Source organism: Hyperolius riggenbachi, chromosome 10 (genome assembly GCF_040937935.1).
Source record: "Hyperolius riggenbachi isolate aHypRig1 chromosome 10, aHypRig1.pri, whole genome shotgun sequence".
Taxonomy (NCBI): domain Eukaryota; kingdom Metazoa; phylum Chordata; class Amphibia; order Anura; family Hyperoliidae; genus Hyperolius; species Hyperolius riggenbachi.
This window is the reverse complement of record NC_090655.1, coordinates 210,806,274-210,819,513: the sequence shown is the minus strand read 5'-3', so window position 1 is coordinate 210,819,513 and position 13,240 is coordinate 210,806,274. Positions and strand designations below refer to the sequence as shown.

General features: G+C 43.2%; 1 protein-coding gene across 2 annotated transcripts in view; it reads left to right on the top strand.

Annotated features, from left to right (window-relative positions):
• Positions 1-694: 694 nt before the first annotated feature.
• The window catches only part of LOC137534360 (oocyte zinc finger protein XlCOF22-like), a 31,628-nt gene continuing 19,082 nt past the window's right edge, over positions 695-13,240 (top strand). The window contains exons 1-4 of one of the 2 annotated variants that reach the window (XM_068255833.1): positions 695-1,163; positions 2,608-2,740; positions 4,325-4,429; positions 7,807-7,904. In XM_068255833.1, coding sequence (XP_068111934.1) covers positions 2,710-2,740; positions 4,325-4,429; positions 7,807-7,904 — 234 coding nt within the window. In that variant the 5' untranslated portion in view covers positions 695-1,163; positions 2,608-2,709. The remainder of the gene's footprint in view (positions 1,164-2,607; positions 2,741-4,324; positions 4,430-7,806; positions 7,905-13,240) is intronic. The other variant, XM_068255834.1, reaches the window with a different exon arrangement.

Genomic DNA, 13,240 nt, shown 5'->3' with positions numbered 1-13,240 from the left:
CTAAATCCATATCATCAATATCTATGGGTGGTTTTACTTCTATTTGAGGGGTCTGTAGTTTCCGCAGCTCAGGAGCGTACATGCGTCTAAGTAAGACTCTCCTCAAAAAAAGTTGTATATCTTTAAAAAATTCAAACTCATTGCCGTTTTGTTTGGGACAAAAATTCTGCCTACTACATATATATGGCACAGGTGCCCTTTCTTGCTATCCATAGTGGTTTTAATGGGGGTATTTTTAAATGTTAGTGATGATTTTGTACGCAGTAATGATTAATAAAATGCTAATGAATTATATTTAACCGATGGCCTTGTGCTCCCTTATCCCACATATTAAGCCATGTTAAAATCAAATGCATTTTCCGCAACTTGACACCACATATAATGCTTTCCAATGAACTGGTCCCTTCTATGATCATTAGTTTTCTTTCATTTTTACATAAAAAAAAATGTAAAGTATGGGGATAAAGTTTAGGGTCAATCATACACATTTTACAGTAGAAAAATACATATATTTTCACAGGTTGTTATGGATGAATTGTTATTAACAATACGGTTGTTATTCACAAGAAAGAGGGACAGGGGAATTTGGTACCCAAAGAGGGACTGTCACAAGAAAGAGGGCCAGGGGAATTTGGTACCCAAAGAGGGACTGTCCATCCGAAAAAAAGGACAGTTGCAGTGTGAAGGGATAGCATCCCAGACTTCCCCTCCCAACCATTCATCTCCGAACCTACTACCTGTCAATTCAATAATAAATAGCGCTGCAAGCTCGTCGCAATTAGCCAGGATGATCCAATGTAGTCATACTGCACTGCATTGTACACAATTATCACATACACCTCCACCACCACAAGTAAACTGCTTCCGCACTCTGACAACCGCACTTCCGCTCCGTGCGTTCCAAGGCTTGACTGTAGCGAGGTGTAGTGTGAAGAGTCCCGTTACAGGAAGATGTTATAATAGGACTTTATATCCTGCAATCGACTTCATTCTTTCCGAAAGACTGAGGTCGTTTCTACCTACCGGCTGGTTTTTGACAAATGTGCGTTCCAACTATAGTCCTCAATGCTGGTATGCCGGTGGCCATTTTGCTGTAGCCTAAATGAGGAAGAGGAGAAGATAGGAGAATATTGCAGGAGTGGGTGTTGGGCTGGATATTGGAGGTAATAATTTAATCTTATTACATGACGATGAGAAATGGGGTGTTAGCGTTCTCTGTGGGCTGGATGGGAGTGTAATGTTCATGCTCCTACATTTCCTTTGATTTGTATAAAATTAGGTGGGCATCTTACTGATGTGACTGAGCAATATTGTGTGAAATGCGCAAACCAGTGCCTTAGTGCAATCGAAAAGGGGCTATTTAATTATTTCCAGTTTTATATTTTGGTTCTGCTTATTATTCCGCACCTTTTTAGGGTCATTCTCACTAGTCCCTGTCACTGAGTTTATATATTCTAGTGTCCCTACCACATATATAGCCACTTGGGTCACATGATGTCAAACGTATGTTTGGGATATGCTGGGAATCTGAAGCATATGCAGCTTTTGCAGTAGATATGAGCAAATAATTGGAACTTCATATCTGACATCTGGGTTAGTTACTAAAGCTGTCAGTAGTTAATGATTACCTTTGTGAATCTGAATAGCCCCTTGCAAAGATCCGGGTCATCCTCCACTTATTTCAGTGATTCCTGATCAGAGAAAACTGGGAAGTAAGAGTTCTGATCACATCTCTATCCTGCAGTCAGTGCTGAGCTTTCTCATTTAGGCTGGGCCTTTGCATACCCTTTTAAAACAGGATCGCAATGCAACAGACAGGAAAATTTAAATTGTGCATTAATGTATTGCTTATAGTTAGTCATACAGTTCACAAACGGTATGCTTCACTGCAACTATGCATTATGCACAAGTAAGTTGTACTGCACGGAATGCCTAACATTATACCAATGGATTTCGATTTCTTCACACTGCTAATGCACTTATGTGAACATACCAATATAATTAGCAGTGCTATGATATTATCTGACACAACAGCTAGTGCAAACATAGCCTAAACCTTTAGTTCAGCAAAGCACAGTGCTTTAACCTTGCATGCCTTTACTTTTTGAAATAAGTATAAATGACTTGGCTGGCTGAATCTTATTGTCTCATTGAGAAGACGGTGTAGTTTTACTGGGGCCATAGCTGTCTGGACCCCTCCACCCATCAGTGCCCACATGAGGTAGTTAGTGAGGCGCTGGGAGAGAGCACAAAGCCAGTCCTTCTCTGTTAGCACAGACCACCTTACCTAGCCCACCTTCTACCTTTGCTGGTAGGAGCTTTTTGTGTCCAGCAGTGCAGCTACAGCAGAGTCTCATAATGATCAGAATCTACTGTAGCTGAAGTGCTGTCCACAAAGTGTTAATTTTTAAACAGCCCATGGAGGAGGTGAATAGGCTGTATTCTGAACAGAGAGAATGGCTACTTGCTTGGGAACAACCACTCTTCTTGACACTACACAGATTTATGAACGAGTCTTGGGTCACTGTTTGTTTTCCAAAAGTAATTTCTCTAGAATACAAATGCATACTTTCATTGTTTATTTATTTTGCTACTCCTTTATTACAGTTTAAGCTGTACAGAGGAAACCTGTATTCCAAGCACCGATTCAGATATATTGAGTAGTTGGAGTAGAAAGAAGGACACCCTGATCTGTACAAGAACATCTTAATGGAGGGTCAGTTGCCCTTTAAGTCACAAGGTAAGAGGACACTAAAGCCTGGCACACACTTTCAATTATGATTAGCCAATCACTGACCAATTGTACCACCTCCATGTAGTATGCGGGTTTACCTACACAATCTGCTCATAGTATTCGATATCTGTTGGTCCTCAAACTACATGGAGGTTGTAGAATTGCTCAGTGATTGGCCAATCATAATTGAAAGTGTGTACCAGGCTTTATCTTTCTTGAAAGGGAGAGAATACTGTGGAAGGTCTACCTGGATGCATACGGTACATCCTCTGATATGAATCCAATGTTTATTGGCCAATCACTGACCAAATGTATCATCTCCATGTAGTATGAGAGATTACGAGAGTTTAGTTATAATCATTGGCCAGACAAAATGGAAGGTGTGTACCACGTTTATGTAATATGAGGGCCGGCAGATTTTAAATATTATGAACAGATTGTATAATTAATCTGTCATACTAAATGGAAATGGTAGGATTGGCCTAAGATTGCATACACAAATCCATTTTTGATAGGTCAATGACTGACCAATTTTACCATCTCCATGTATTATGAGAACGTACCTAACAATCTGTTAATTTCATAGTATTTTGAGACCTGTTTGCCCTCATGCTACATGGATGTGGCAAAATTGGCCAAACAAAATTGGATGTGTGTATGCACCCTTAGCAGCAATGTGCATGAATTACTAAGCTTCTGTGCTGAAGAACACTGGAGTGGTCCTGCAAACATGGTCGGATTTAACTAATTGACTAACTTTCAGCAACCCTCCCTGTGGTCTTATATGACCCATGCGAGAGTTGGTAAGTGTTGCCAACTTATAGCAGATCATTTTTAATAAACCCAGTCCAATTTTGCGGAGTCACTTATGCTCTTCTTTTTTCTTGCATTACTTAAAGTGGTCTAAAACTCAGCATTTTTTCTTTGGTCTAAAATATTCCTTACAGCCTTAAACTTACTAGCAGAAAACATATTGTAGCAGAACAGCATTCAAACAGTTAAACACAGCACTTTGTTGTGCAGTGGAAAGCCCCTTCAGCTTCTGATCTGCATCCAGAGATAACATTATCTTTTGTGTACAATCCTCTGTTAAATTCTTAGCCGAGAAGGAGCTCTCTCTGCTTCTAGCATGCACACAGTTCAGAAGAGCTCACTAGATGTTAATACAGTATATAATAAAAGTAACTATGAATAACATGTAATGGCAGCTTTCAGAGCAGTTAAACTGTACTTTGGAAACTTTTAATTTGTAAACAGACAATATTACTTGTGTAAAAAAGCAAATATGGTAACTGAATGGGTAATAAAAAAAAATAGGAAAACACATTTTTATTGAATGTTATGTCAAAGTTTCAGACCACTTTAAGTAAATAATGCCCAAAGTGTTGATGTTCTCCATTGTGATGGAATAAACCTACATGTGTGCATTATGTGCCCGTGTGTTCTGTCTACACCTCATTTACATACATAGATTGTGAAATCTAGCCTTGTATCAGGTGCCTTTCCCTACAAAATGTACAGGAGTGCACCTTTTCCATTGTTCTCCATCCACCTCAGTATAAGGGATCTCACCCTTTCCTTTACATACAGATACCAGAGACATCAGAGGAACCCCAAGAGGTATCAAAAATGAGCAGAAAGGAAAAAGTCATATAATTATTAAAGAGGAGGAAATCCCTATAGAAATTAGCACCGGTGAGTAGCAGACACTAAATATAGAAAATACCCACAGAGTCTTTGTGCAGACAGGTTCCAGAGGCAGCATTGTCTCTATGTTTATTTATTCTTCTGTGCTTCCACTGTGTTATGCTGGGAATACACGGTTCGTTTTTGCCTTCGTTTAAACCTTCGTTTCGATTGTGCCTTTTGTCCTTTTCGATCCCGAAATAATCGGTCATACGGTTAATATCACCACCCACGGTTTCGTTTTTTTTTCCGATTCTGATGGTTTCGTTTTTCCAATGATCGAAGGCTGCAAAGAAACGAAACGAAAATCCCTTTTTACAGGGACGGACTAGCATAAACGAATATATAATCGATCTGAACAGCCATCAAGCCTACCAATGGCTCGATTAGATGGATAAAGAGAGATAATATCAAACATGTTCGATCACTAGTCGTTCGTTTTTGGGGTCTATTAATCGAAACTATAATGAGATTATGACTATTTTCACATACGTTTTCAACACTCGATTCGTTTACCGAACGAATCGAAGGTTTAAACGAAGGCAAAAACGAACCGTGTATTCCCAGCATTACATCTGCTGCTTGACCATTAGGTTCTTACTTTAGCTTGGTGTCAGATTCTACCAGTAAAGGTCCTCATAGACACAGTGTGATAGTTACTGATTGTGGCTGTTTTCATACTTATGATCTCACAGTCAGGGCAGTTTCTAGGCTAAATTGCACCCAGGGCGAGTGTGTAAAAATTTGCCCCCCACCCGTGGACTTGAGAACGTTATTTGTGATGCGTTATTTAGCCCCCCAGTATACTGTAGGTATCCAGGTATAGGTGCACCCGAGATAGGTATCCAGGTATAGGTGACCCCACTATAGGTTGCCAGGTATAGGTGCCCTAGCATTGGTTAGTCAGGTATAGGTGCCGCAGTATAGGTTAGCCAGGTATATGTGCCCGCAGTATATGGAGCCAGGCATAGGTGTCCCCAGTATAGGTAGCCAGGAATGGGTGCCCCAGTATTGGTAACCAGGCATAGTTGCCCCCAGTATAGTTAGCCAGGCAGAAGTGCCCCCAGTATAGTTAGCCAAGTATAGATGCCCCTATTATAGGTAGCCAAGCATAGGTGCCCCCAGTATAGGTTCGCCAGGTATATGTGCCCCCTGTATAGGTAGGCAGGGATAGGTGCCCCCAGTATAGGTAGAAAAGCAAAAGGTGCCTCCAGTATAGGTAGCCAAGTATAGGTGCCCCCATATAGGTAGCCAGGTATATGTGTGTCCTGTATAGGTAGGCAGGGATAGGTGCCCCCAGTATAAGTAGCCAGGCATAGGTGCCTTCAGTACAGGTAGCCAGGCATAGGTGCCCCAGTATAGGTAGCTAGACATAGGTGTCCCTAGTATAGGTTAGGCGGGTATATGTGCACCCTGTATAAGTAGCCAGGCATAGGTGTAGCTCCCCAGTTGTTTCCTCGCTTGTAGGGTTGATTAATGAGATGCAAATATTTCAAGTTCATGCAGATTTATGTAAATTTTTATGCAAATATATGCAGCTTTAAAATAGACCAATCAATTTAAACCTGGGCCGGACTTGATTGGTCAATTTTCAAGCTGCATATATTTGCATAAAATTTTTACATACAATTACATGAAATCAGAAATATTTGCATCTCATTGATCATCCCTACTCACTTGCTGAGTGGTGCAGGTGGTATCTATCAACATTTGATCTATTGTTGCTACACACTACACTTTTTTTTTTTTTTACAGATTTCACCTTGAAATCCATTGCAAATTAATAATTCTGCCTCTCCATCCCCCCTGCACTTCCCAATGCCCCAGTACAGTATAAGCGCATCAGAGCAAGGTTGCACTCACCTATCCAGCTGGTGCGCTCCCTCCTGTGTGCTTTCATCTCCTGGTGCCTTTTACACCGGGTCACAGAGAATGGGCACTGAGAGATGACAGACGCACACAGATGGGAGCGTACCAGCCAGATGGGTAAGTGTGACTTTACTCTGATGTGCTACTATGTTTCCCCTAAAATAAGACCTCCCCTGAAAATAAGCCCTAGCTTATATTTTAAGCATGCTTGAAATATAAGCCCTCCCCCAAAAATAAGCCCTAGCTAAGGACGCGATGTGTATGGGGAGGTGTGCAGTCTCTTACCACACCTCCCCTCTGACCGTGCTTTCCTCTGTCTCAATCAATGTGCGCCGGGGACACATCAGCACGCGCACACACATATTGCTTATGACAGGGGAACAGGGTCACGTTCCTGTGCGGAGATCACAGTACTGATATTCTATGATACGGAGTAATTATACGTGGATAGAAGGGGGCACAGCCACAAAGGAGGTGCAGAGACTGCACGCCTCCCCATACACTCACAGCGTCCACCCCTCCCGAAATGTAAGCCCCCGAAAATAAGCCCTAGTGCTTATTTTTCTCCATAAAAGAATATACGACAATGTCCTATATTCAGGAAAACACGCTAATACAGGGAGTCCCCGACTTACGAATGTCCGACATACAAACGAGCTGTTGATCCTGTCACCTGATGTCAGGGACTGTCCTTGTGCTTCTGTCCACCCCGCCCTGCACGCCACGAGCCTGAAAATAGTGTAGATATAAGCTACTCACCTCCCTGCCGGAGTTCATTGCCACGTGACATTCCTCTCTGCTTACAGCTCACTCTAGCGTCCAGTATCACCTACTGCATGAGGCATGTAATTATGCCTCATGTAGGAGGAAATGCCGGGCGCTAGAGTGAACTGTGAGCAGAGAGGAATGTCACACGAAGTACAGCAGTGAGTAGCTTACATTGCGCAGGATGGGCGAAGCAGAAAGGCAGGGAACATGTAGGCAAACGGGGGCCACGAAGGACACATAAATTCCTTCATAGCACAGGGGAAGGGCAAAGGGAGGCACAGGGGACAGAGGTAGAACAGCATTCTGACTTAAGAACGGATTCAGATTAAGAATGAACCCATTGTCTCTATCTCACTCTTTTACCGGGGACTACCTGTATTCTGCTAGGCAATGGGGAGAGTAGTATATTAGCATGGGACACCTGGGGGTCCATTAGTGGCTATAGGCCACCCGCATAGACACCGCCGTGCCCCCTTTCAACCATCAAAAAAAAAAGTTCTGTCAGATCAGTAATGTCGGTATCGGCACTTTGAGCTGCTTTCACATGTCTTTGGCTGGCTTTACTGACAGTCGAAGTTGGTGGACAATTGGGATGCATGATTCTTTTGAGGAACCTTACACCATCATCAAGGCACATCATACTGTGTTTGGTAGAATCTGACTACCATGAGATTCATGACTACCATGGCTCTGACTACCACTACCAATATATCACTGACTTTTATTAACTTTACTTGTGTTTCCTACAGATTGCCTGAAAACTAGGACTATGCTAAAGAGAGGTGCCAGTCCTCTGCACTCCGGGGACTCTCCCCAGGAAGATGGCATCAGCTCTCAGGATGATCAGGTATGTGGCACCGAGACTCTGGGAAAACAATACAGTTGCTAGAAATTTGCAAAGACAGGAGTAAAGAGGACCAGTCAAATTTAAAATAGTGGCATTTTTGAACGTTGAATCTCTGTGCCCTTTATTGTCTGTAGAAATGCCAGCATTATCAATAAAAATCCATTATTCAGTATTGGAAAGTCACATGGTGGACCCTTACATGCAACAGTTCTTCAAGTGGACCGTCCATTCTGTTGTTCTGATTGTCCTGTAACTCATCTGCAACATTTTCTACATATCTGTACTACATTTTTGTAATAACATTTAAAGCTGACCTAATGCCATGATATGAACAAGGAATTCAAGTTATGAGAAGTCTAAGGAGGGCAACAGAGGTTGGGCCCTACGCAATTCCTTAACTCAAAGCAGTAAGCACTGGTGAGTTCTAAAATTAGGCGCAGGAACCATCGCCTAATTCAATTCTACCCATCACCCTGCCGGGCGTAAGAGTTCCACCATACAAATCCCAATTCAATACACTAAGAAGTTATTCTTCCTGTCAAACATGGACAAACAGTTTTCATCAGCTCAGAGTAGGTGAAAAGTCTCTATCGCTCATCTGCCACTGGCTTCTTTAAAGGGACTCCAAGCACCTCTCATGGGTATGCCTTTAAGACTCCGACCAGTACTGCAAAGTACTTAGCCTCCCTGGCGGTCTATTAAAAACCGCCAGGGGGCAGCGCAGCCGGGGCGGCGGCGATCGGTGTGCTCACGCAGCTAGCAAAGTGCTAGCTGCGTGTAGCAAAAAAAAATAATTGTGCAATTCGGCCCAGCAGGGCCTGAGAAAACCTCCTGCGCGGCTACCCCGAACTACGTTGGGGTTACCGCCAGGAAGGTTAAAGATGCATACCTTTCTGTAGCTTTTGCTTTCCTCTTTTATTTGATGTCTGAATTGCCAGTCTACACCAAATAGTTTTCATTCGATTTCAATTTAAAAATCGCGGCTGCCATCTTGGTTATGTTATAACTTCCGGGTCACCCCTGTCTTCTCTGTTAGAGAAGTGCATCACTGAAAGAAGCAGGAAAAGGACGTGACGTGCATGGCCACTGCAAGAGGCTCCTCTAGAGAGGTCATAGCACGACTTTGGGGGAAGTTGTCTGGCTTAAAGGCATGCCCATGAGTGGTGCTCAGTGTCCCTTTAATCATCTCCTTTTTAGTAAGGAGACACCCAGATGCTTATCTTTTAAACAGGTAAAGAGTCATTTTAGGGTAAAAAAAGTGTAGCAAAAATAACCTCATAATTCTCATGCAGGCTGCTATAGCCAGGATGGTCGACAAACCCTGCCCTCTATTACACACATCCCAAAGGGCTGATCCCCACCTCCAGTGCACTGGAGTAAATGGGGCAAATTGTCCCCACGCATGTGGGAATAGGTTCTGGGCTCTTATGGTGAAATCTGGGAGCACCCTTCCTGGTAAATAGTTATAAAGTTTCACTTATTAAGTGTTAAAAGTAATAATATACAGGGTCTATTTTTGGGCAGGGCGACCGCCGTGGCACAGACCGGCAAGTAGAAGAAAGGCGGGGCAGGCAGAAGGACATAACCGCTAGGGATCTGGTGACGTGCGGTGCAGCCAAATGGAAGAAGAAAGAAGATTACCAGGGCAATCACCTTCCTTGACTACTCCTGGGCTGCCTGCGTCAGACGTCAGGTCATCTTCACGTCACCACTGTGTGATGACACCTGATGTCCTGTAGCGGTACTGCAGGCTGTGCGTGGCACCCATGGAGGAGTCCCTGGCTTTCCAGGCTCTTTAAAGGAAAACTTAAGTCAGCTAAAAAAAATGACTTTTACTCACCCGGGGCTCTCCTCAGCCCCCTGCAGCTGAACGGTGCCCTCGCCGTGTCCCTCCGATACACCTGGACTCGCCGGCGGCCACTTCCGGTTTGGCCATCACCGACCGACAGGCTGGGAACGCGGCTGATTATCCGCGTCACCGGCCGCAATAGCATTATAGAGGGCGCTATTGCGTCCGGGGACGCGGATAATCAGCCGCGTTCCCAGCCTGTCGGCCGGTGACGGCCAAATCGGAAGTGACCGCCGGCGAGTCCAGGCGCATCGGAGGGACACGGTGAGGGCACCGTTCAGCTGCAGGGGGCTGAGGAGAGCCCCGGGTGAGTAAAAGTCATTTTTTTTAGCTGACTTAAGTTTTCCTTTAAGCCTGTGTATTTTCTTGGTCCCTGCTTCTTCCTGGATGAGCGGCTGGTCACTAGTAAGTAGGCAGATCTACTTGTGACCTGTGGCTTTGTGACTGTCCCTAAGGGTTCACAAGTCCACAGGGGTAGGGAGGAAGGGGGTGCAATTTTTACACCTTCACCCTGGGTGCAATTTAGCTTAGAAACTTCCCTGATAATACACTATTAAAAAGAAAAAAACACTTTTTCTGCATTTTTGTTTATCTGTCACTTCTTTCTTCTGTGTCCTCTTTTTTCTGTGTGTCTTATCCTTTAATTTTGATTGACGTGTCCTCCCAACTGCCAGTCCCTGCCAAACTACAACCTCTGCTACAAGCCAGGCTCTCCTGGCACCATCAATCCCTGTCGCTTGAACTGGATAAGCCGGACCCACTGGAGCCGCCGAACTCATTCACTTCTAACTTCTAAAATGAACACTGGAGCCCTGGCAAAGGAATCTTCATAACTTCTGGTGGTACTCCTCTTCGGTCCACTAGGTGGACCAGTGAGAATCCTATTCAGAATCCCTAGGAGAATTTTCAAAGGTCCACCTAGTGGACCAATGGATAGCCCCAGTGGGACCTATGAAGCTGCTTTTGCTGTGGCTCCAGCGTTCATTTTAGAAGTCCAAAGTGAAGGATAGTGGCGGCGGTGGTCCTGGCAGGTCAGCAGGTTCAGCTCAAGTCATGATGGAACGTCAGTGCCAGGATAAAGCAGCAAGCATGAAGTAAGTGGTGGGGGTAGCCTTGTGGCTCTAGCGTTGGACAGCAGGTGACAGCAGCAGATCTCCTGATGGAGTGATGTAACAGTGCCATGGTGCTGAAGGGCAGTGTCACACCACAAAACCTTGCTTCTCATCACCCGTCACGTAGGAACAATGTTTAAATAGCAAATAGCTATTCTTTACCTGATTGAGGCTCTTCTCACTAGAACATCGCTCATGTGAATCTTGCAATTGAATTTGCCCGTAAATCCTGAGAGATTTCAGGTAATAAGAAGATTGCATGCTGCAAGCTTGTTATCACCTCGAATTGGATATCGCCCCATGTGTCTTTCCACAATGAACTGCATAATTTTCATATAATAAATCCAAAGGTGGCTAGAGTGCCTGGCTAATAAGGACAGTGGGTGAAGCACAATGACTTCAGTCAGCAGTGCAAAAATATAGAACTAAGACTCACCCCTATTCTCTCCTAGTCCAAGATTGTCCTCACAGTGAAGCGCCTCCTACATTGCTGCTGTGATGGCTGACCTCAGACGGTCGGACGCTGAGCATATGACATCTATGAGAATCAGTGCACAGAGAAAGCGCAGGACCTGATTAAAAATGTCCACTGTACTGCCTGAGATCAGTAGTTCAAACTGAATTCACACTCCACCAGTCCCCAGCACTATGAACTACACGGCAATAGAAAGTAAACATTGGAAGCAGCTCTGTTGTATTGCTTTAGGATAACAATTAGAGAGGTGATTCAAGTTTTCATAAATGCCCATTTGTGACAGAGTCTCTTGGAAGAGGAACTTTAACCAAGGATTGAACTTCATCCCAATCAGTAGCTGATTATACCTCCATTCCCATGAGGAATCTTTATCTTTTCTTGAATAGATCATCAGGTAAATCTGTATGGTTGATATTGTGGTGAAACCCCTCCAACAGTGTGATGTCATGACCATGCTCCTGACAGTTTGCTGTCTGTGAACCTCAATGCTTTGTGGGAAGTAACTGCTTTTTCCAACTACCAAGCTGGCAATATCTCCCTCTGTGTAAAGAAATCTCAGTAACAAACATTCCATATAGATCACCTGGCAGCATTAAAGCGGAACTGAAGTAAGAGGTATACGGAGGCTGCCATATTTATTTCCTTTTAATCAATACCAGTTGCCTGGCAGCCCTGCTGGTCTATTTCTCTGCAGTAGTATCTTAATAACACCAGAAACAAGCATGCAGCTAGTCTTGTCAGATCTGACTTTAAAGTCTGAAACACCTGATCTGCTGCATGCTTGTTCAGGGGCTATGGCTAATAGTATTAGAGGCAGAGGATCAGCAGGACTGCCAGGCAACTGGTATTGATTAAAAGTAAATAAATATGGCAGCCTCCATATACCTCTTCAGTTCCCCTTTAAAGATGAAATCCAGTGAAAATCATGTAATGATAACGTGTTTCATTTTTACAATAATGATGTATACCGTAAATGATTTAGTCAGTGTTTGCCCATTGTAAAATCTTTCCTCTCCCTGATTTACATTCTGACATTTATCATATGGTAACAGTTTTACTGCTGGCAGGTGATGTCAGTTGAAGGCGCTGCTGCTTGCTTTTTTGGCAGTTGTAAACAGCTGTGATTTCCCACAATGCAACAAGGCTCCCACAGCGTGATGTCAGAACCATGGTCCTGACATCACACTGTGTGAGGTGTTTCACCACAATATCAGCCATACAGACCACCCTTATGATCCGTTTGTGAACAGGAAATGATTCCTCATGGGAAAGGGGGTATCAGCTACTGATTGGGATGAAGTTCAACTCTCGGTTACAGGTTTCTCTTTAAATTTGTGTCCACCTGTGATAAATGTCAGAATGTAAATCAGGGAGAGGAAAGAATTAACAATGAGCAAACAATAACTAAATATTTTATAAATTAATATTGTAAAAAAAAAAAAAAGGCAATTTTATTAATTATATCATTTTCACTACAGTTCCTCTTTAAAGTGACCATGACCCATTTGCAATTATTTTTTTATTTAGAGTTTTCTCCTAGGTGATATGTTCACACATTGCCAGTAAAATGCATTTTAAACCACCGCCAGACAAGAAAATACTCAAACTAATTTGGGTAATACTTTTTCACCTATTTTCTTTTTGGTATTTTTTCAATTGTAAAAAGTGCTGAAAAGTTTTTTTTTAAAAGTGGATCTGAGATAAACTTTTACTCATTGCATAATTGTATTCCTTTCATATAGTTTATAGGGAATTCCTCAAGCCAAATACTTTTTTTTGTTTTGTTTTAATACTCTAGTTCCCACAGCTCCTTTTGTGCCTTGGCACTGTAGCAAGGGCTTATGGGAGCTCAGTCTGGGCAGGAGGAGGTTACTAGCCATTGATTTCAGAGGCAGAGGGG